General features: G+C 49.4%; 1 protein-coding gene across 1 annotated transcript in view; it reads right to left on the reverse strand.

The window, feature by feature from the left end:
• CYTH1 (cytohesin 1) overlaps nucleotides 1-23,997 on the reverse strand; it is a 68,498-nt gene extending 44,501 nt beyond the window's left edge. Inside the window, exon 1 of the mRNA XM_072939726.1 lies at nucleotides 23,857-23,997. Coding sequence (XP_072795827.1) covers nucleotides 23,857-23,878 — 22 coding nt within the window. The 5' untranslated portion in view covers nucleotides 23,879-23,997. The remainder of the gene's footprint in view (nucleotides 1-23,856) is intronic.
• Between the last annotated feature and the right edge of the window lie 659 nt (nucleotides 23,998-24,656).

Consider the following 24,656-nt stretch of genomic DNA (forward strand, 5'->3'; position numbering starts at 1 on the left):
ACCCGGACTCAGCCCTCTAAGAGCAGGTGAGGCGAGCACCATCCCCAGAACCCTGGGTAAGGACGACCCGCTTCCTCGGGGGCTGGCATGGCACCCCCCACAGGACAGGCATCATCACACTGGAAACGTGTCCTGTACGCCTTAGAAAATACGTGTTTGACACACGCATGATGCTAAACAGAAACACCTTCCTCCACAAAGACAGAGAAGCAACAGGATGATTCACAAATGAGAAAGAAGAAAAAAACTGATGTTGAAATAAACGTTATCGAACAACACCAGAAAGCAGTCACTACAGTTTTAAATGCCTTTTAAAATAAAGTCAAAAACACTGGATATAGTAAATTCAATCTGTGCTGACCTCTGCTGGCCACATGAAGAGACTGTTAAAAGGCTTACAATTAGCCATTTTCTACAAATAAATTACTTTCGAATGTACATAGGAGAAAATAAGAAACGCATGTTCCGCCTCGTGTGTAGGCCATGCTCTGGTGACAGTCACCTGTACTCATCCCCTGAAAGGGTTCTGTTAAGATGAAAATGGGTTTCCCCTTGTCCACACACTGACTAATTTATGGGAATGGGTGATAGCCAGTGGGAGCTTGTGTTACAGGCAGACACAGACAGCAAACACTACGCACAATAAATAATAAATTAACCAGCACTCCAGAAAGTGGCACTTGCTGTTGGGGGAAGGATCCCACGAGCGCAGGTGGGGAGGGGGCTTTTCTAGCAGTAACCATGTAGTCACAACAGGCTCCCGGAGATGAAGCCTGAAGCTCAGGGCTCCCCGCCTGTCCCCAAAGCATAGAGACCGCACACAGGCTTCCTTCCCTCCGATCTGCGGGGCGTGAAGTGCATATGCGCTCTCTCTGCACCCCCTACTTGCTCGTTCTCACGAAGAGGACTGACCACGTTGACGGGCACCATCCGTGAGACTGCGTTACCAAGGCCATCTCCCCACGAAGACACCCGAGCTCCGAGACAGAGCGACGGTGGGGCTGAACCTGCCTCTTCCTGTGTCCTCGTAGGAGAAAGTCTCAACACCTGAAAACCCGAGAGTCCCTTACTTTCAACTTAAAAGAGCCTAATACACTGAGAATATCTGTTCTCCCGTCTTCTAGCTGGTGTTCACACACATCACTCATTTTTTGTCTGTTTTTCACGTACAGAATGACAAAGGGAATCTAGATTTTTTCTGAAAAGAAGGTCAGTTGTCATCACCATTTACTGAAAAGCACATCCTTTCCCCGCAGATCCAACATGTCACCATGATCAGCATGCAGCAGTGACTAAAAGCGCAGGCCCAGGAGTCAACTGCTGGGGTTTGAGTCCTGGCTTCCCTGCACACCAGCTAGCGCAATTCAAGCTGCTTACTCTTTCCAAGTCTTTCAGTTTTTTTCATCCAGGAAATGGAGAACATTTTCCTACTACCTCGGGTTATTATAAAAGTGCTTAAAACAACGCAGACATCTAGAAAACACTTAACACCCGTTACCTATCATTATCAATTAAATCTGCATGCAAATGTTGGTACGTGCAGCCAGTGCTGTCCAAAAAAAACCATGGAAGCCAAATACATAAAATGTTCTAGTAGTCACGTTAAACAACTACAAGATACATGGTAAACATAACCTTAATATTTTACTTAACCCACTATATCTAAAACATTATCATTTCAACGTATAGTCAATATAATAAATAATTAAAATATTTTGCATTTTTTTCGTACCAGGGTTTCAAAATCCAGTGTGTGTTTTACACGTAGAACGTACTTCAAGTACACAGGACCGGCTGCCATTCAAGACGGCGGAGGGCTGGACCAGTCCACTGACCAGGCTGCCCGTTCCTGCAATCACAGCACACGTGTACCTGGAGGCAAAGCGCTAAAAGAACCCAACAGCCAGCCACGACTGAGAAAACTCTCTTGGCAACTAGAATCAGAAGAAATCTTGTTTTAACATGATAAAGGGTATTTATGACTTATAGTAAGCTTATGCTTTGTGGGGAAACGGTGAAAGCTTTTCCTTTAAGATGGGGAGAAAATGACGGCCATCCACTCTCAGCAGCTACACTGGTGCTGCGCCGGGGGCTTCCAGGTCCAGTCTTTCTCTACCAGGGAGCCCCAGGAGAACCCGGCCCCGAGGCTCTAGCCAATGCAACGGGGCAAGAAAAAGGGCACAAACATTGCAAGGAGGAAAAAAATGAAGCAATTATATCATAGGTGGTTTGACTGTCCACATAGAAAAGGCTAAAAAAAAAAAAAACAAAAAAACCCAAAGGTAAATGTTAGAATCATTCACAGAGGTTAATAAGGCTGCTGGTTACAAAGTCAACACCGAAAGCTCACGTGTACATCGGCACCAACAGTAATCAATTACCTGGTCATACGTCAATCAACAACGTGCAAGAGCTTATTGGGAAGAGGTTCTAAACTTATACTGGAAGCCTTTGAAGAGGACCTAAATACATGGAGAGAGAAAGTGCACCCAGGACCCAGCACACTGAAGATGTCAGCTTTCCCAGGGGACGTGCAGGTTCAAGGCCACGCAAATCACAACGCCAGCCGGTTTTACTTGTCTGCTTCGAGGGTTATAAGAGGTGTGATTCTGGCATGGGACAGACCAACACAACACAATATAGAGCCCACAGAAGTTCCCGATGGATAAAAACACTTGACACACGACAGCTGGAAAAAACCACAGACTGATTTTTCCATAAATGCCCTTGGGGAGACACCTTCTACGTGAATACCAGGAAACATGAACGTGATGGTCACAGTGGCATTTGTAGCACTAGCCCCAAACTGGAAACCACCTAAATGTCCGTGGAAAGTGAAACATTTTTTTTTAATTGTGGCATACTCAAATGACGAAATACCACACACTTGTAAAAATGACCAAACTACGGCTACAAGAAACAACATGGATAAATCTCACAGACTAATAGTAGGCAAATAAAATTCCTTCAAACTCAGAAGGAAATTGTACTGGAAGAATTTCATACCAAATCCAAAAAGTGTTACGGACAGACAAAGACATTTTCTAACGTGCAGACACAGAGCACAGACCTTCCACATATCCCTTCCTAGGAAACTTCTAGAGATGTGCTTCCGCAAACATCAAGTAAGCCAAAATCAGGAAAGACACAGACGAGGAAAAGGTGATCTGACAGAGAGGTAATTCTGAAAATGACTCTGGCGGGAGATGGATGTAAAGGCCACGCACAGGCCTAAGAGCAACTAACCTACATCCGAGCAGGAAAAGGACGGGCTGCGTGCGGGGGAACGGCTGACGGAGGGTTCAAGCAGACAGAAAACACTCCGGATGGGCTAGGGCAGAGCTACAGTATTGCAGAGAGCAAGTGATCACTCCAAAGAAAAGCAGGCAAAGGGAAAACCGAGGCAACTAACAGCTCCAGGGAAAACAAAGAGTTGTACCAGGAAGACAGCAATGATTACAGAGCACTGCGGGGCTCGGCAGTGTCGTGGTCAAGAGAAGGTCCACGGCGCATGTCTGAAGCCGGCAATCAAGAAGCAAGGAAAGACCACTTTAAATGTGGAGACAAATCATGTGACAAACAGCTAAACAAATTCAACATGGCTGGCCCTAAGAAAAGCACCTCAAGGTGGGCAGGGAACTGTGATTTTCATTACAACCGTTTCAGTTCTAGAACATACTCTTCTTTTCTCCAAGATGGCAAATGTCTGTATTTGTTATTTAAAAGACTTATTTATATATTAGATAAACCGTTAAATGGGAGGGCTGAAATCAATGCAGTGCTTCCAAACATAAAAGGTGAAATGGAATTAGTATTGGTTACATTGAAGTTTCCACTATTTATGTGAAGATTTAACAACAGTTGAAAAATTACTTTAACCTAAATAGGGTATCGACATGCTGAATTTCCTTAAGGTAGAAGTTTTTTAAATTGAGCTATAATTTACAAACCATAGAATTCACTCTTTTAAAGTATACAATTCAGTAGTTTTTAGTATATTCACAAAGTTATGGAACTTATCACTCCTAACTCGCGAATGTTTTTATCATCCCCAAAAGAAAATCCCACACCCATGAGCAGTCACTCGCTGTACCCCACCTATTCCCACCACATCCCGGGCAACCACTGACCCACTTCCTCTCCCTATGGATTTGCCCACGTGCAATGTGTAGCCTTTTGTATTGTACATGTTTCCCTCAGCAGAATGTTTTTGGGGTTAGGTCACATTGTAGGTAGCATGTGCCAGCATTTCCTACCTTTTCAGGGTCACATAATATTCCATTGTAGGGCTGTGATTCATTTTATTATCATCAGTTGATAGACATTTGGCTATTATGAATAATGCTGTTATATACCTGCATGTAAATTTTGACGTGGTGTATTCTTGCGGAAAAATGTGTTACAGCTCAGTTGTGATGGCAACTTGCATCCAGGCAAGAGACCAAGCAGCACTCAAGAGAGTTGGAAAACTCAGGTTTATCACACCAGCAGGCGCAGAGGAGTTAACACTCCAAGCTCTGGAACCCATCTGTAGGTTTACACAGGCCTTTACAGGCTGCCAGTTTACACTTTGCAACACCATATGCAAATGAAGTATAACAAAAGTTGACCAACTAGGAACAAGCTTTGTAGAAATAGACCAATCAGGAGGGAGAGAAATAACCAATCAGGAGTGAGTTCCATGCAAATGAAGTACTACAAATGGACCAATCAGAAGTTAGGGAAATGGAAGAATCAGGAGTGAGGGAAACAACCAATCAGGAGTGAGGGAAACAACCAATCAGGAGTGAGGGAAACAACCAATCAGGAGTGAGGGAAATAGCCAATCAGGAGTGAGCTCAGAGAACCAATAGAATTTTAGGGGTAAGTAAGCCGTTTCAGAGACAAAAATTGAGATAGAGCTTCCCGGTCAGGGAACCAGATGGTGCTGGCAGGAAAGTAGTGGCCCTGCCTGGGGGTCCTACTGGTCTTTTTACGGGGTTTCCCACCTCATATGATCTTTTAAACTATGTATGTATGCCACTGTGACCAAATAAATTTTAAAATATTTCCTGTTTTTCTATCTGAACCCTACCTTTTCTTCAAAGTCCGGATCCAGAGCCTCCTCCCACGGTCCTCTCACTGTCACCCACCATGCCCCACGTACAAGAAACAAACGGAAGGTGTTGACTCAGATTTATGGTTAAGTTTCACCTCTAAACAGTCTATGATTCTATGAACTAAGACTCCCCTTCTCAAAGATGAAAAGTCCCTGCGGAACCAGCTTTATATGCTTTCAGGTAATCACAGGGAGACCCGCTAGGTATTCCACAGCTCAGTGCAAACACTCACCCCACCGTATGATGAACGGGTGGTTTCAACACTGTCCCGGGTCAAAAGGAAAATGCTTCTGGATCAAACAAGCCTAACGGTTCTGTAGGGGACAGTGGTGACCAAGCTCTCAGTTAAGTTCATTCTTTAACTGGATTAAAGTGATACAAGTACCAGGCACTTGTGAAAATTCAATTGATATTTCCAGAAATGATCTTTTTGGTACTTTTACTACTTAGGGGAATACAAAATTAGTGTGGGGGGAGGGGATGACCAAATTAATCCATTGGGTTTTCTGTGCAATTCTAAACCAAATTCAATTAATAATGTTTAGAAAAAAAATTGTCCATCCTTCGATAAATATGAAAACAACTGACATCATGGTGTGAAATGCAAGTGTGTTTATGAGAGCAAAGTTCCCTGATGACTCAGAGTAAGGACAGGTGGGCTGGGGGCCACAGGGGCTTGTTGCTCTTCGGCCTTGGACACCTCCTCCGAGGCACAAGCACTGTGCACCCCCTTCCTGTTTCCTGGGCTCCCTTTCTGCCTTACTAATTATACATCACCACTTTTCTCTGTAAAACCACAAGACCAACGTTACAAAATCGGTGCACTCCACCCATCCTTCTCAGCTGACAGACAGCAGGCTGCATAGGTGGAAAGGAGCCAGGCCCCGAAGAGGAAGTCCTCCCACGACAAGGGGGCGTAAGGAGGCAGCCGTGCCCGCACCGTGTCGGGGGCGAGCAAAGGAGGCGGAGGGCAGCAGCCTCAAGCAGCCCGTACGAACCTCTTCTCCGCATCTGTCACTGATTTTAAAAACTAAGCAGAAACCATAGTTCTGTCTAAAATCTAATCTCCTTGTTTTAGAAAAGGCAGGTGGTTCCAGTAAAATACAAGACAGACAAGAAAACTCTAATAATCTATTATTAAATTTTTTTAATTTATTTTTTGGGGGGAACATAATTTATTTACTTACTTAATTTATTTTCACTGGCAGTACCGGGGATTGACACCAGAGCCGCCGTGCATGCTGAGCACGCGCTCTGCTGCTGAGCTGTGCCCTCCCCCTTGTCAGTGGTTAAGACACAGACAAGAACGCTGCAGAAAAACTTGGGTCAGTGAGTTTGTGGCTCTGACCGAGTAAATGGAGATAATGTCACAAACCTCTTATCACAAAGTGATGGCACAGATTAAATCCTATGCTGAAAGTGTAAAATGCCTAATTAAATACAAAGCTATCGGCAGTTCTGTAGAACACGAAACTTCTTGTTCAGTACAAGATACTCCTGCCAAAAAGTCGTGCATAATCTTGGCTGGGAAGCACGACACCCAAGAACACATGGAGAAAAGGGCGCACGCAGGCATGACCCAAACTCCCCCAGGGATCCGCGCGTCCTTTCCGGAAGTCTTCGGGCACCTGCACGAGTGCGCGAGTGGCCGGGCTCCTCAGGAGCACGAGGGCCCTGGGGCCGAGCCTGCCGTCCCTCCCCGGAGAGGGCTGCGGAGTCCCTGAGCTCTGCATGCTGACCTTCGGGAATCTTGCAGGAGATCACAACCATCAAATTAAGCAGTACCAACAATTAGGACGGAAGACAGTACATAATAAGGTACTAAGTGGCTTAAGTAGATGGTTCGCCCTACTGCAATTATGAAAAGACCAACTTCCCCAACTTTTAATTAAGTTAAATTACTTAACTCCTGCCATCTAACTTGTCTGGAGACAGAAATCTCTGATTCTTTATTATAACCTTTAATGAATACCTTAATTCCAAAGCAGAAGATTATTGCCTGGTAGTCCAAACACCAAAACAACATTGTTCTAAAAACATTTCATAGAATAATTCCTTCTTAAAAAATATTAACACCCCTCCCCCGCTTTTAAAAGATTCCGACTTTGAGTGGCGGCAGTGCAATCAATCTAGGGGTGGCAAACACTGGATCTGACGCCGTGAGAGCGCGCCCGTCCTCTGGCTATGCTGCGGGGTGGGGAGAAATAAAGTGACCATTGCAGGCTCATCCATGTTGTGTCTGTCCCACAGATGTCATGGACATACGCCATGAGCTGCCAGGGAGCAGCGTGCCCGGAGACACAGAGCAATCTGAAAGGGGAGCGCAGAGCAGACGCGTGCCCGTGACGCCAACAGGCCCTAAGGGCCACTCGCCCCTCCCGGGTCTGCGGGGCTCTGCCCACCCGCAAGAACTTACATTTCTAAATTTTGTGCGAAGCTTTCTCTTCAATTTTAAGGAAGTACAAAATTGTGATTTTTGTGCAAGAATAGAAAAAAAAAAGTTTTCATTTACTTTGTGACTGCTTCAAGTTTTATGTCATTTTTTTCTGCAGGCAAATACAGATATTTTTTTGGATTGATGCAAAGTGGTAACATTAAAACATTCTTTAACTGATTTGCATATTATACTGACATTAAATAAAAGCCTTTCTAAGACTGATTTTAAAACCAGCCACATACCAAGGGGGGAGGTCTAGCTCAGCGGTAGAGTGTGCTTTTAGCATGCATGAGTCCTGGGTTCAACCCCTAGTACCTCGATTTAAAATAAATAAAAACCTCATTACCTGCCCCCCCAAAAATTAAAAAAAAACTAGTCACATACCATTTGTACACATCATTCCTTATCACATTTTACATAAAATAAAATTTTGTTTAGGAGAAAAGGAAAACCCCACCGTCTAGCCCAGCCATTCGATCCATGGGTACTGACCCAAGAGACGTGAAAACACGTCCACACGATGCCTTCACACGAGGGCTCACAGTAGCTTTATTCACACCATCCCCAAACTGGAAACAGCAAACACGCTTGCAACAGGTGAGCAGATAAACGCGCGGTGGTCCATCCGGACCAGGGGCCAGCACTCAGCAATGAGAGGGAGAGACTGATCCCCAACAACGACCTCAAACACTTCACACTGCGAGAGGGCCAGACACCACAGAGACTACATCGTGTGACTCTGTTTATGTCAAATTCTGAGGAGCACGAACCTGTCTGTAGGACAAAAAGATGCACAGGGGCCTGGGCTGGAGGGCTCCAAACAGACTCGCAGACTCTTTGCAGAGCAATGGGAGTGTTCTCCATCTTGACTGGGATGGTGGTTTTGGTGGTGTACAAATCTGCCAAATATATCTCATCAAACTATACACTTCATTTTATTTTATTATTAGATTTATTTTTAGAGGAGGCACTGGGGATTGAGCCCAGGACCTCATGCTTGCTAAGCATGAGCTCTACCACTGAGCTACACCCTCCTCCAAACTGTACACTTTAAATGGATACAGTTGATTTGATGTAAATTATACCTCAATAAAGGTAATTTTTTTTTTAAACTACAGGAAGGGGAAGTCCTGATCCCAAGTCTGCGCCCCTTAGAGAAGACAGATAACCTGCCCAAGACACAAGGTGGCCAGAGTAAAAATTAAGGGTGACTGATGAAAGATCCAGAACAATGCAACCTGGAGAGAGACTCCAAAGACAAAGCCGTTGGGCAAAGTGTGAGCTTCCTTCCAGCAGGAAGTCCCTGAACAGGCGCTGTCTCCTCCTCCTTCAACAAGAGAATTCGAAGACCTGTCTTTTCAGAATTAAATCATGGTTTGTGTGGCCTTACTTTCAAAAATCTTTAACACAATCTGGGGACACAGAAGTCTATAAAAAGGCCTGGTCAGTTGCAAGGGGACACAGGATCACTGAGAAGAGAGGACACAAAGTTCAATAAACACAAGGCAGAAAGCAGTTGGGTTCTCACCTGAACTCTAACTCTGAAGAAACCCTCATCTGAACACAACAGAGAAACACAATCGGACAAAACATACACCATCCAGAAAAACTAGCTCCTTCTGGTTCAAGGCCAAAGTTCGCCTTCCATCTAGAGAGTAAGGTCCCTGAGAACCCTGTTCATGTCTGACCTCCACGACCCAGAGTGCCCAGCCCCTAACTGATGCTCAGTAAGAATCTATTGAATAAATCAACAAGAAGAGACCTGGGACAGAAGCTGCTCTAGTTCCCCCCTGATTTATACAAACAGTAGGCAAGGTCATAGAACAAAACTGCCCCACCAACACTGAGAAGAGAGAGAAAAAACATTCAAACGTTACATCAAAAAACTAATGATTAAAAAAAAAACATTCAATGTGTGGAAGGGTAAATTAACAAATATCTTCATATCCTACTGTGAACTGCAAATGTGAACGTGACAGAACTTTCTGGAAAGTCATTTGACACAACATATCAAGAGGCTAAAGCTAAGTTTTTGGTCACTGGCCCAGTGAGTTCACTTACAGGACTCAAGCCTAAGAAAATAATCAGAAATGTGGGCAAAGTTTTACCAACAATTATGTCACAAGGCTATCTGTTATAGGAACAGAGAGGAAACCTCTTGATGACCAACAAGAGAGGACAATGAATCAAACCACGGTGCCAACCATGTCACGCTGATTTGGCTGAGGCAGGCCACCATGGGGCCTGAGCATTGCGGCACGTCCTGCTGTCACATTCGGTCAGTCAAGGAGCCCCCGGCACGCCTTGCTGGCTCCCAGGGAAGGGCCCGGCTTGTCTGCGGCTGCTACGGGACGTGTTAAGCCCTTGGCCCCTGGATCCTCAGCTGCAGGCCGACCCAATTCAAGCGTGGCCATTGTCTGGGTTCACCTGTCCCCCCAGGGTCCAGCGGCTGCTGGCCTCCCCTCTGCAGTCCTGCTCCTCCTGGTTTCTGTGAGGACTGGGTCCTTCCCTGGCAGACGCCACCAAAAGGTCGTCCATATACAAATTTAATGGCAGAAGAAAACATTTATGTTTTTTTAAGCTACAAAACATTCCACAGAATGACTGGAACTAATTTTTAAGCTTATTCTTTAATCATACATTTTCCAAAAAAGGACTTAAGGTGAGTGGGCATGTAGGAATACATATTTTTTTAAAAAGATCGAAAGGGAACTACAGTAAAATGTTCACGGTGACAGGTCCCTGGCGCTTTGTTACACGCGCCCCTCCACTTTTGCAGGTGCTTGAGATTTTCCGTAAGACTAACTTTTCAAAGGCTGCCCAGCGGCGCCAGCAGGAAGGACACACACAGTCACGGGCAGGCCCAGCGCCACCTGAAGGGGCGGCACGTCCAGACCATCCACCAGCGAGCCCCGAGGAGGGACCGAGAGCTTCTCAGTGGGAGACAAGTCCGGCAGGTGACTGGGCCCAGCGGGCCTGGCAAACCGCGACCCGCGTGGGACACAGGAAGGTTCTTCTCGGGTCACGTCCCCTGCTGTGCAGACCAGACCCAGGCTGGCACCCATCCGGGGCTGCCTAGCAACTAGCAACACAAAGGGAAGGTGTCTTCTTCTAAAAGGAGCAAAACCGAAACCACACAGACGCTGGGGAAGCTGAAGTGGGGAGGCAGATAAACCTGGTAGCTACAATAAAGGAGTAAAAAAAACCCAAGCTTGGTTATTTTTTGCTTCTTTGATCCACTGAGCCTCTTCTTAAAAACCCTCTGCTTGAAAGCTCAGAACCCTCTAAGGGGAATTCTGAATGGCCTAAAGCAAAACCACATCAATTAGAGGGTCACAGTCGGAGAAATGCTTTTAACACTCGGCTGACCCTTCCCACAATCCTGGACACAGATCCTCACACCACCATTTCAGACAAACCCAGGAAGTGAAGGGAGCCACCTCTGCCCAAGCCGGGGGCCAGGCAACGTGATCCCGAGGAGACCAGTGCAAGGTTGCTGCGGGCAGGTCGTCCAACCTGGGCTCCTCGAACTCAGGAGCTCTGAAAATATGTGTGTGTGTGTGTGTCTGTGTGTGTACATGTGTATCTGTGTTCACTCACTCATTCCTGGACCCTGCCCTGGAGGGTCCTAGTTCATTAGGTACAGCTGGAGGGGGACCCAGAGTAAGCTGTTTATTAAAAAAACCTACACCTAGGTGATTTCGTAGACTAGCCAGGTATGGAAACCAACATTCTAATCCCAATTTATTAGATTACTCACTTCAGGTAGGCAGGTTAAACAAACTACTTTTGTAATTTTATCTGCCCAGGACACGCGACTGCTCCAACTTCTCCATCTGGACCTGGAAAGTACACGGTTATTCTGGGCATCCAAAAGCCCAAACAAAACCCAGGTAACAGTCCATTCCTTCTTTTTGACCACTGATGTTTTCATCCCAGCCTCTCATTCAAATAGTTAGGTTTTTGCAGTTTAACAAAGAATGCAATGGTATTTTCACTAGTTTAAAATGCTTTTTTTCAAAGCAAACAAAAATCCCACTACAACAGATCTTAAGAGTTTAAACAGAAGTAGAAAGCAATTCTACACAGAAAGCACGCAGATCTTTCCAAAAGTTACAGACACCAAGTAAGTCTGATGACATCACTTCCTGAAATCAAAATTCACCCCAAATACAGCCATCATTCAGCCACTGTCATTTTCATTGCCAAGACAAAGGCTGGAATACTTTCCTTTGCCCCTTCTACTCATCTGTGAAACCCAGGGACACCCCTGCCCACTCCCACCACTCCCACCACTCCCACCCCTCCCCAACCCCGCCAACCCAGTTTAGTTCTCGTTTCAGGATTTGGCTTGAATCCTTATGAAGGTTATAGAAGCATTTCTTCACACACACCAATGTGAGCTGACAAATACATATTTTTTTAATAAACAAGATACTTCATGAGCAATCTGTTTTTTCACTTAGCATCACATGGCCACTCTCCTGCACACACAGGTCACACTCTTCAAAGGGGCACCTACTATTCTGAAACATGAATCTACAACAATATGCTGAACCACCTCCATCCTGACGACCATGTAGCAGCTTCTCCGCCTCGCCTCCCGCAGCCCCGAGGCAGCACGCGTCCCTGCTCACGCGCTCTCTCTCCTACACTGGAGAGTCTCTGACTTTTCCGTCCAAACGGCTCTGAGGTTCTCATTTCCTCTGACCTGCAGATCCCCAAGCACCATTTAGCCTCACGTGGGCTGCTTCTTTCAGCCCCGCTGCTCCAGGTGGGAATCGGGTGGTGCGGGACGTATTTTTGTGTGGAAATCAACTGACCTTGGGGACAATGCAGAGAGCTAAAATCTTACAAACTTCCTCGAGCCAAGTAAAACCCTTTTAAAAATCAAAAATGATTTTTAGCTGCATGCTTTTCTCCATCAATTGCATTTTTACTATAAGGATGTAGTACTTTTGTAATGTTTTTAAAGTAGAAGTTTAAATTCCTTTTGTTAGAATGCTATATATACAGATATTTGTATTTAAGAAAATGAGTGATTACAGCAAGATCAAAAAAGGGAAAGAACAGTAGTGTTTAGCCAAAAATTCCATTGTGTTTCCTTGAAATCTCTTCAGGATGGAAATTAAACCAAAGGGGCCTTTAACACAAATTCATGACAGAGTAACTGCACCTGGCCCGTCTCCTCTGCACGAGATGCCCACCGCGTGACAGAAGAAAAGAGGTCGATGTCTGGGGAAATGACCACCAAGTAACACCATGCCAGTATCTTCTAGAACAGTGAACTCATTTTCCCTAGCAAGCTCCATTGTTCAGGGATTTTTCCAGAAACCAAAAACAATTCTCTTGGCTACCAAAGTAAGTACAAAAACATTCGTAAGAACAGGCAGCAACAACCCAGCCTTCGGACTGAAGACATTCTCTGCTCTAGCACTTGAGGACACCCCGGGCTGCTGGGGCCCAGAAACGGCACGGGCGGGTCAGGGCGGCTGCTGCTCCGCGCGAGCACCGCCTCCGCACTGCGAACGCTCATCTAGGACTAGAACTGCTGCTTCGCGAGGAAACGTCAGCACGATGCTGTGGGCCTTACGACCCGCGGGCAGCACCTCCTCAAGGAGAGAGAGGCACACAGAGGCTGAGATAGTCTCTCCCAACGAGAAACAGCTGAGGAACAAAGGGCGACGGCCCCAGCGGTGTCCACACCCCAGTCCCTGGACCGTGTGGATCTGTTAAATTCCATGGCAAAGGAGAATTAAGGCTGTGGATGGAATTAAGGTGCTAACCAGCTGACCCAGGGATGGGGAGATTATCCTGGATCAGCCGAGTGGGCACAACGTAGTCACAAGGGTGCTTAAAGTGGCAGTGGGGCAGAGGCAGCATCAGAGTGATAAGATGGGACAAGAGCCTTGGCCAGCCATTGCTGGCTCTGAGGGTGTAATGAAAGATACAGAACAAAACAAACAAAAGAGATACAACAGGGCCACGAGCCAAGGGATGCAGGTGGCTTCTAGCAGGCAGAAAGGCCAGGACCTCGACTGTCCCCTAGAGACAATCTTCTGGAGAAGGAACAGAGCTAACACCTTGGTTTTGGCCATGAGATCCATTCCAGACTTGCGACCCCCAGAACAGTAAACTAAATCTGCATTGTTTTAAGCCATGAAATTCATGATAATTTGTTAAAACAGCCACAAGAAACTGATACAGTGAAGTCACTTGCTTATCTTCTGCGGTGCTGAGGGCACGTCCAGAAAAGACCCAAGTCAAAGCAGCACCCTACCAAGATGTCCAGTTGCTTTCCTCATTTTAAAAATCACAGTAAGAAGTCAGTTATCAATTTTTAATCCTTGTCAAGAAACATGCATTTGTCCAATACCTTCATACTTCCGAGAATAAAGTAGGCTCACACAAGTCACCTTACTGCCGCTTATTTTAGTTCTCATAGAGAACTTCTATGCCACACTCATCTTGCAAGAATAGAATAATCATTTTAAAAAAACACCTGGGGGGAAGGTATAGCTCAGTGGTAGACTGCATGCTTAGCATGCATGAGGTCCTGGGTTTATTCCCCAGTACGTCCATTAAAAAAAAATAGACAAATAAACCTAATTACCTCCCCCCTCAAAAGAATTAAAAATTTTAAAAAAGACTAGAATAATCATGTGTTTTGTCTAAACATCCCTTTTTAAACCTTGTACTGAAATCTCTGAATGCACAGAAAGCATCCCCGCAGCCCTCCCGCAAGCCAGCAGCAAGGCACGTCCCAACTGGCTACCACCACCACCAGCTGCAGCAAGATCCAGGACCCCCCAAACCACAGAACAACAGGAGGATAAAACAGGACATAACATGTGTGAGGTAAGACCGCTAAATTCTAATTTCAAAGGCAACCTGCAAGTTGACAGGGGCAATTTCAAAGAAATGTTAGTTTCCATATCAAAAACAGATGGGCAGGAGGAAGTAAGGCCTCAATCGCTCAGCAAACTCTGAGAGTCCACCATGCGGGGCCCAGCCTCAGGCATTCTGTTGTCTCTGATAACCTAGCGTAAAGATTCCTGCCTTCTGGGACCTCAGAAGACCCCCCACAGGTAATAACTGGTATCAGGCGACGGGTGCCTGGGGAGAGGGAGGGGGTGGGAGTCAAGCGGAGGTTGAGGGGGTACCAGCAAGGGGAGGGGTGCGCAGTGCAGCTGCTTAATTAATTGGGCGAAGTGGGTAAGTCTCCCGGGAGAGTGGGAATTTGAGCAAAGGCTGAGGAGGGAGGGGCTGGCCGGGGCACAGTGCGGGGCAGGTGCTGCATCCGCATGCGAGCAGGGAGCGTGCAGCGTGGGGGCAGCAGAGGTGCCCAGACGGTGGGGGCCTCCCCCGGACCAGCAGACGCCGGGGAGCCCCTCCCCGCGCACAGGCTGAAGAAGTCGCCCCTCCACAGCCAATAAAAGTCATCGTGGAGGAGGAGAGCCGCTCATGGGGGAATGCGGCCACTTGGGTGCCCAGGAGGGCTGCAACCCCAAGACCACCGCCCCGGGCACTCGGGAGCGGCTCCATCTCCGTGGTGCTGTTGTTGTTGTCCTGACGCAAGAGCCACGGTCCCCGGGAGGTGAGACCTAGGTGCATGAGAATGAGGACACTGGTGTCCCCTTGCAGGTGCAAGGACCAAAGCAGCCAAGTGACTGAAGCCTGTATTTAAGAGCTCCTTCAAACCCCATAATGAATCAGCACGCGCCCTCCAGAACCTGGGTCCCCGAGTCTGTGTCTGAGCTGAGGACACAGCAGAGGTCCTGAACCAGAGTCCTCGGCCACCCCACCAGGGCACTGCCGGCAGAGGAGGCACTGCCCAGACACCTCCTGACCGGAGGTGCGGCTGCAGAGTCAGAGCCTGGGGCGGGGAGATGCTGGAAGACACTGTCCTTCCCCTGAAGAAACACTAAGCTTCCAGTGTTCTCTGGTCTCACTGCTGAATTTCCTCTCTCAATGGGCTTTTCTATTTTGCCGTAAGGGTGAAAAGGCGAGGAGCCACACTGGAGGTCCCTGCAAGTGGCTGGGAGGCTACATCGGCACGGATTTCCAAGAGGCAGGGCTCCTGTGTTAACCCTCACCTGGTTACCTGCGAGTCTCGTACAAACTCCAGCTGCCCAGCCACAAGGTGGGCCCTGGCTCCAGGGAGTCTTCAAAGACCAGGCAGCATGGCTCTGAGGCCACCACACCAGCCCCACTCACCAGAGGCCCTGGGGAGGAACCAGTGCAGCCCAACAGACTAAGCAGAATGAAGCAGGCTCTCCTGAAGAATCCGACAAGCTCCGCCAACCTCGACCCTGAAACTAACAATGGGCTCTTTCAACATAAATCTGCTTAATAACCTGCAACATGAGTTTTAACCAAAAACTATCCACACTATTTCAAGACACAGAACTCACAGAAGTGGAACTCCCAATTCCAGGGGAAGGACGGAAACTGGACAAAAGCACTGAAAGCACGTGAAAGCGTAAGCACCCAGAGTGAAGAGACGGTGCGAAGTGATGGAGCACGGCAGAGGTGACGGACCGTGGGCGCTGCGGCCTGAGCGCTCCGGTCCCAGCGCCAGCTCCCCCCTCATCCGCCAGGTCACCTTTTATGAATAAAACTCTCCTCCTCTCCATCTCCTCGCCTGCTAGGTGGGCCTGGCCACTGTCTCTCCCACCCAGGATTCTGGGAGGACTAAGAACTTACGGAAAACATGCAGCAGCGAACTTAGTGCGGACCAAGCGGTGAACCGGCGTGGTAACACGTGCTCAGCGTGGCTCCCACCTCATCTGATCCCAAAGCTAGGCGGCTTACTCAGGCGCACACCCCACCCAAAACATACTGAACACCGGCATGGTGTTTACATCTCCATCAGAGCCTTTCTCATCTGTTCCTGACATTTTTCAATCTGTTAACCCCCCTATACTGTCAGCCTCTTGAAAACAGGGCCTTTAATCTTAAAATCCTTTGTAATTCCAGCATCAAGCAAATGCCCTGACAAAGAAGACAATGGAAAACAGGCTGAAGAGACAGACGGACGGACAGAAAACAGTTTAGAAGGCAGGAAAGAGAAAGGAATCAAACTTTTTTTAAGCCTGAATAATTGGAGTGATAAGTAAATGGTGACAAAAGTAAAAAAAAAAAAAAAAAAAAAAAAAAAAAGAGGGAAGCCTGGAGGGGAGACAGGAACAGAGAGGCTGAGGACACGCTGATTCCAGGTGAAGACAGAATCCCAGGGGAACATCCAGCCGGCAGCAGAAAATGCAGGGGCACAGCGAGAACTCACAGCACCCGAATTTCAGTCACTAGGGCTGCTGGAAACAGTATTTCAGGGAAGCAGAGAGAAAGTAACACAAGCTAAGAAGGTGGCAGAACACATGCAGTGGGGCAGCTGCTGTGCAGAAAAGCCCAGAGAGACAAAATGAAACGTGAGCTCCGACACACTTGGGGTCTACAGCACGTGGTCCATGAATACCTTGATTGAAGACTGGTTCAGAACAGTTTTCAAAATGTACATAAAGAGTCTATAAACGGTCTGAAGTATCTGCAAATTAAAAACAAAAGACTCCATTCTGCAGTGCCTTCTAGCTCTGTGCCCTCTCTGTCCTCTCAGACTAGCTTCCTAGAAGAGTAACCTACACAGTTGCCTGCAGTCTCCTCGTGGGGCCTCCCTGCCCGGCCCTTTGCTGGTGACGTGCCCAAGACTGTGTCCCCAGGTCGTACGTATCACCCCTTCCCTGGTTCCACGCCCACTCACGTGCTCGCAATTGCTCGAGTTCCAGTTCCAAATCCCACTGCCTACACGGACCTCTCCCAGGGGACGGTCTGTAGGGCCCTCAGCCTATAAGGACTCATTGAGTCCTAACCTGAGCTCCCGAGTTCAACTCGACACTCAGTCTAGAAACTCTCCAAGCCACCTCCCCATGACTCATCCAAAACCCTGGGTCCACGTCTCCCCGGATGCTCTGTCCCTCCCAAGCCCTGCCAACCAAATCCTCATTATTTTAGGCCCTGAACCAGTGTGGTGGTTGTTTCCCCTCAACTCCTCGTCCTACTGCCTCAACTCAGGCCATCCACCTCCGCCTCCGCCTCACCTAGACGGCTGGCCCACACCAGACAGAGGAATCTTTCCAAAGGGCAAAATAATCACCATGGAACACCCCAGTCCGACACCATCTGGCTCCTCGTGGCCCAGAGAAGAAAGGCCTCGGTGACATGCAGAAGCCTCCAGGACCCTCCCTGCCTCCGCCCCAGGCCCGCCCTCCGGGCACACAGAACCACCTGCAGCTCCCAGAGGGGCGTTGACCCCATCCGCTTGGCCTCTGCTCATTCTCCCAGCCTGAAGCCTATTTCTCTGCCATTTTCACCTAGTTAGCACCAACTCAACTTTCAAAGTCCAGCTCAAGCGCCAGCTCTTCTGTGAACTATCCTCTGCCCAATTTGGTTCCACCTGACTCCAGGTGGAAGTGCTCTCCTGTTGGCCGAAGTTTCCGTGAACATGAACACCTGCCACGTGCACTCTGACACCCCCTCCACAGGCCTCCGCGTCTGTCTCGTCTCTGCTTCCAGGCTCGGGGCATCTGCGGCAACAGCGGCTGGCGGGGCGGGGCGCTCACTGGTGCTGGTTGGCTGAATAAGCCTTTACAAACTGCTCACACAAACCAAACCTGTGACAGGACTACTGGTGGAGAAAGTTTTCTAATAGCACTGAACCGATTCCACATTCACACGCAACTTAGTAACCACAACACAGACTGCAAGGATGCCAAAGGCTTGCCTCTGACACAGAAACCTTGAAGACTCAAAAAAAAGGAAAGTGGAAAACCTGGAAAGCGCTCGGATAAGGCAGGTGATGTGCTGGCCCTTGCTAAGGGAGCCGGGAGGCCGCCGACAGCCACCTCGCTACCACAAGAGCAGAGCGACGGGGCGTCACCCCACCTCGGACGATGAAGAGTAACAAAAATCCCCTAGGCAGCCTTCAGCCTCTGTGCGTTTCTGTAATTTTTCAGGCCGTGCAAAGCGAGAAGCAAAACATCATCACCAGTAGTTTCAGAGGATGTGGGATTCGCTTCTCGAACATTTCTAAATAATTTTCCACCTCCTCCATGCCTCTATTACTGCAACTGAAACTAAGCAGCGATAATTAGACAATCAAGAGGCCGTGTGGCAACGGAGCAACTGGACAGGTTCGGGCAGAGCGCTCTTCTTTGGGAGTCCACTGTCTGGGACTTCCACCTTGCAGGGTGAGCAGGGAGCGGGCGGAGAGGCCGAGAGGAGAGGAGACTCCGCCGCCGGCCACACAGCTCTCAGGCTCAAGCTTTCCAACCTTGGCCTCACCGGCAAGCATGCGCGCGCATGCCCCCTCCCTCCTCCCCCGCCAGCGACCTATATGTTTGTTCTCACCCTCGGGAGGGGAGGGCACTCTCCTTCCAGTTCTTACTGTAGAACTGCCTGATCCTGAATGCATGAGAGATACGAGAAGAATTCTGTTTGGCAAGACTTTTGACTAACACATGAGGCATTTAGGAAGGAGCAGGAAGGAACCCTGACATCCCATGCATTATAACCGGACAATTTCTCCATTTGGCCAGAAGACAACACATGGGTTTGAGAGATTCTTCAATCTTCAAGAGAAAACCTAAGGAAAGGTAAATAAGCAACTGCTACAAACGGTCAAAATCGGACCCAAATTCAGTCAGAATGAATGTCTTCTTTCCCCGTGCTTACAGTATCTGAGTGAGAAAAACATAAGTCAGTTGATCTAATAGAGGCCTTAAAAAAGGAGTTAATCTCAGTTAAACAAACATCATCCTATGTGAACAGCCAGGTCATAATACACAAATTTGCAAAAGAAATTTTTTCCAGTCTAACTAGTGATCAATAGATATAATGAGGTGCCATTTTGTAACCATTAAGTTACTTAAAAAAAAACAGCTTTCAAATGCTAATCCTCACCAGTGGCACATTTGCAGTGATACTGGAACAAGTACCCCCATACATCGCTAAGAACAGGGTAGGTTGACACAGCCCTTTTGGAAAGCAAATTGGCACCATGCATGAAGACTTCTAAAAATGTTTATATCCTCTGACATGTTAATGTCACCCCTGGAAATCTACCTTAAAGACCACAAAATGTATAATTATGGTAACCTTATGTTCCAGATTTTCTAAGAAAGCCCTGACTCTGTATAATTGTATTCTTTTCAATAAACAACAAATCACTAAGTGTGGAACCACATTTGGGAACAATGAAAGTCATCAATATCATAGAAAAACGAAGAAAATTGGTTTGGCATATGGTCAGGCATGTGCAGAAAGTATTCTAGTTTCTCTTTGGGATGGAGGGTTGAAGACAGAAATTCAAGCTCAATGAATGTTAACTTTTGCCCCATGGGCCCTGGTTCAATCCATTATCCCCTCGACAGTTGCTGGGCTGCCTCTACCGGGCACCGGGCCCCATGCTTGCTCTGGAGACAGAGACGGAGCAGTGGATCCCTCCCGGGCGCAGCGGGCTCCCACGCAACCCCTGCAGCGGCACCCGCCGCGCCGCGGCCCCCACCTCACTGCGTCTTCCCAGGACAGCAGGTGTGCCTGGTTAAGATCCACACGCCCGCTCTCCCAAGAGAGGCTTGTTTCTTAAAGGCCTCTTCTCCCTCGAGCTGCAGAAAGTGGCTACGCCTGAAGCTGATAAAAAGCCGAGAGGAATGCGGTCTGGGTTTGAGAAGTAAAGGCCGTGAATGGCACGGGGACTTCAAGGAGCCCAAGAACCCCTGCTCAGGAATCCGACTATTCTGTAAGAGTCGGGACGTGTCGTCCATCACCACAAACGTGCTGTTACAGCGGATATGCCCTCCCAACCCCACCTCACAGCCGGTCAGCATCCCACAACCTCTGGCAGCAGCGCCTCGAGTCAGAGCCGTCTGGGAACCCGATTAAAGCGAAGGACTCTCCAAAAATGCACGTTCACAAGAACTTTCACATACAGTTTCAGAGGGGCCCAGACGCCCATTAAGAGGCAGACCGCAGGTTAAAAACATCTGCTCAGAGTTCAGACGTCCCCAGGAGGAACAGAGTCACCGAGTCCTCTCTTGGGCAGGGCACCAATGAAGGCAAAAATACCTCTTCCTTCTGCAAATGAGAACTGTGACGTCCAGGAAGTAGACTGATCTAATAGGAAGGTAATGTGACCCGAGAAAAACATCTCCCAATTAGTTCACGGTGTTTGGAAAGAAGCTGGGGGCCGTGAAGACCAAGCATTATGAACATCTTCTTCAAACTATCGATTAAGCTTTAGAAAATCACTAACTCCACATTTTCAAAGGGAAACAAGCTTTAGACATGAGGTGTGTGTGACCTTCCCTCGCCCCCACACGGGTCTTCACAGTACAGTCTAGCACACGACATGTGCAGTTTGAGCCACACCGCCCCCGTCTAGGAGTGCAGGACCTCCAGATAAACAAGCCAGCACTACAGGGACCCAGAGGGAAAGGGCTCCCGAACTCCGCAGTGCAGTCACAGGGTGTGCGCGGGACACCACAGGGCACGCGGTCAGGAAGACCTTCTGGTTCGTTTCTGAAATTCTCTTTAACTGAACAGAGGAAACGCTAAGGCTCATTCTCTTTCTTCGGAGTATTACAGATGAGTTATGCTCCAAAAGTTTTGTTACACCAAAGTGGTAGCTGGCAAACCATAACCCACTTCCCCCAAGACACAACGTGAAAAGCTGCATCGTGTCCTCGGCCAGCTCCTGAACCAACCACCAGCAGAGGTTCCGAAGGGACCTCTGGCACGGTGTCCGTGTGCTCCAGGGGTCTACAGCACACACCTCCTTTTGAAGTGTGGAATCTCAACAGCTGTCTTGTCTTTCAAAGTAAATTCTCTGTAAAACCTGGGAGGGAGATGGACAGTTCTGGAGACTGAGGCAAACCTTAAAGAACTGGGAACCTTACTCTTGGTCTGATCATCTTGACCTATGAGGTACTTTTTATGTGGTAAACCCTATGGGTGGGGAATCTCTTTAAATTCAACCTTTTTGGTTCCTCCAGAATTGAAAGAATAGAATTTTTTAAAAGTGTATAAAGAGAAAGAGAGGAATAACTTCTTTCTCATCTCTATGTGTGGTCAGCAGAGTAGCGGCCCCCCAGAGATGACCATGTCCCAATCCCCCAGAACCTGGGTTGTGACTTCGTTACCCTACATGGCAAAAGGGGGATTACCATTGCGGAATTAAGATCGCTGATCCTTATCCTTACCCAAATGGGTCCAATGTAATCACAGGGCCCTAATTAGAAGAGGCAGGGGGTCAGACAGAAATAGCATGCTACCTGCTGGCTTTGAAGATGGAAGGTAGCCACCAGCCAAGGAACGTGGGAGCCTCTAGAAGCTGGAAAAGGCAAAGAAACGGATGGTCCCCTAGGACCTCCAGAAAGGAACGCAGCCTTGCCGACACCTTTAGTCCAGGGAGACCAAATCTGGACCTTGGACCTCCAGAACTGTAAGGTAATAAACTTAACGGTGTTTTGAGCCCCCAGCTTTGTGCTAATCAGCCACAATAGGAAACAAATATGCCCAGCGCTTCCATTCACCCCGTCCAAGTACAAGTTCACATCATGCCTGCTGGCAAAGCAGTCACTGTGTTAAAAGTAACCAGACCAACAGCTTCCTGCCTCGCCCAGGGGTAAGAACACCAGCAGAGGGCACAAAGGAAGCTGGGCAGGACACCAGCATCTGAAAACAGCAGCAGGCAAAGCTGCAGAAGGCTCCTCCTGGGTGAGCAGGAAGAGACAAAACTGGAGGGGCCCAAAACCCTTTGGGACCAGCCAGTGGGTGATTTTTTTTTTTTCAATCACAGAAGGAAAACACACACTGCTTTTTACTTGGAAGGTAACAGGAGGACATCTGATGGGCATCCATACCTCACATGCTCTGGACTTTAGGCTCCGAGAGGCCCTTGCCCTGTCTGCTTGCTCAGGGCTGTGGGTCAGAAACCCACTTTTCAAGGGTTGGCAGTTCCTCAGCGACTTACTGGTAAATAAACAGAAAACCATAACAACGTGCTTCACCTTTTACATTTTAACATTCCCCAAGACAACGTTTGCTCTCTCAGAATTTAAGAAATAAACACTGTCTATGTCCCTTAGTCAATAAGCCGGGATTTGGTTCCACTTAGCCCCATAAGCATTTCAAACTCCGCTGAATCTGTACTCTGCTACCAAACCACAAAAGTTCACCACTTGTCCTATTTGTCATTCTCGCCTGAATTTCTCAAGACTAAAATGCTGAATAAATTAACTAAAGGGTTTCACATAACCTTCTGCAACCCCTGCAATCCTAAGCTATTTGAGGGAGGGATGCCTGCCCCGATGGCCAACAGTTTTCAGGATAAGGTTAGCTGGAGGAGAACTTGGAAACTCGCAGTTTTGTCAAGTTTTCGCTGCCGGTGCGGTGTGATTACTATGCCGCGTCTCTGTGCACAGATGAGAAAGCAAACTTGGGTTTTCTCCGCGCCCCTCGGGCTTCGCTGGCAGCCAGCAATCGTTAAACCCGGTCTCGGGGTGGCCGGTGGCCAGGGTCCTGACCCCCGACCGCACCCTCGAGTCGAAGCCTGTGCCACTTCGGGTTCGCTGCCTGTGTGTTCTCATCTTCGTTTCTGAACAAAGACACGGACCGGAGCACACAACTTGCGAACACCGAAAGGGCCGGAAACTACGGAGAACGCCGCGGGGGAACTCGAGACCTGGCGGGGGCCCGCTGCAGGGCTGCGGGGCGGCCCAGCCTGTGTAGGACAGCCGCCCGCGACCCGGCCCGAGACCCCGGGGACCTCCGCCCCGGAACCCGGGCCCCGAGACCCCCGCCCCAAGACCCCGGACGTCAACTCCTGCCCGAAATCCTCGGTCCGGTGACCCTCGTCCCAGAGATCCCCGGCCCGGAGACCCTCCGCCCCGAGACCCCCGCCCCAGAGACCCGAGTCTGGAGACCCCGCCTCCACACCTCGGCCCGAAGATCCCCGCTCCGGACACCCAGGCCCAGAGACCCAGGTCCTGCGACCCCCGCCCCGGACAGCCGAGCCCGGCGACCCCAGGTGCCTGCCCCGGAGACCCGGACTCTGCGACGCCAGGTTCCTCAGCGCCCCTCAGCCTCCGGGCCCCCGGCGACCCCTGCCCTGCGGAGGCCCCCGCCCGGCCCGGCCGCCCTGGGCTCGCGTCTGGCACCACCGTCCCCGGGAAACGCCAGCCGCCAGAGGCGCGGCCGGGCGCCGGGCCGGAGAAGGGAGGAAGAGAGGGAGGGGGCGTCCGCCGGCCGGTCTCTGGCTTTACTGACCGTAACTGTCGTCCTCGTCCATGGTGCCGGTGCCGGCGCCGGGCTGCGCGCCAGAGTCGCCGCTCGTCCCTGGGCCCGCCGCTCCTGGCCCAGCTCTCCCGGCCCGGCTTGGAGCCCCGCCCCCGACCCCGTGCTCGCCGCCCGCCCCTCGCCTCCCGCGGGGCGCCCCGCCCGCCGCCCGCGCGCGCGCGCGCGCGCGCGCACACACACACACACACACACGCACACCCGGGCCTGGTCCGACCCTCAGCCCGCGCCTGCGCACGCGCAACACCAGCCCCGCCCCCTGCCTGAGGCCCCGCCCCCGCCCGCGCGCGCACCCCTACCCCGGCACGCGGCCGCCCTCCAGCTCGCCCCTGCGCACGCGCGCAGCGCAGGCCCCGCCCCCGGGCCAGAGGCCCCCGCCTCGGACCACGCCCCCAGCCCGAGGGCCCGCCCCGATCGCCTCCAGGAGCCTAGCAGGTTTCGGATTTCGCAAGGGCAGCACAGACCTGGGGGACACTGCCCGGAGCCAGGCTGTCCACAAAGGCCCAAGGTCGTGTCTGGCCGCTGTTGGGCAGGGTGGGCCTCGCTGACGTCAGCCTCTCAGGTCAGGCCCGCCCCAGACTGATCAGGAGGGCCCGCTCCTTGGCCAAGACGAGAGCACTTTAGTTCATTATTTCTGCTGTCTGAACCCTGAATGCCATGAATTCACTACCTTTATACTTCCTTTTATTTGTCCTCCGAATTTACCCGGATCAAGTTTCAAACGGAGGTAGCTCATCTCCCAACATTTCAGGATTTTGGTGACCTTGATTCCC

This window comes from Vicugna pacos, chromosome 16, assembly GCF_048564905.1.
Source record: "Vicugna pacos chromosome 16, VicPac4, whole genome shotgun sequence".
NCBI classification, from domain to species: domain Eukaryota; kingdom Metazoa; phylum Chordata; class Mammalia; order Artiodactyla; family Camelidae; genus Vicugna; species Vicugna pacos.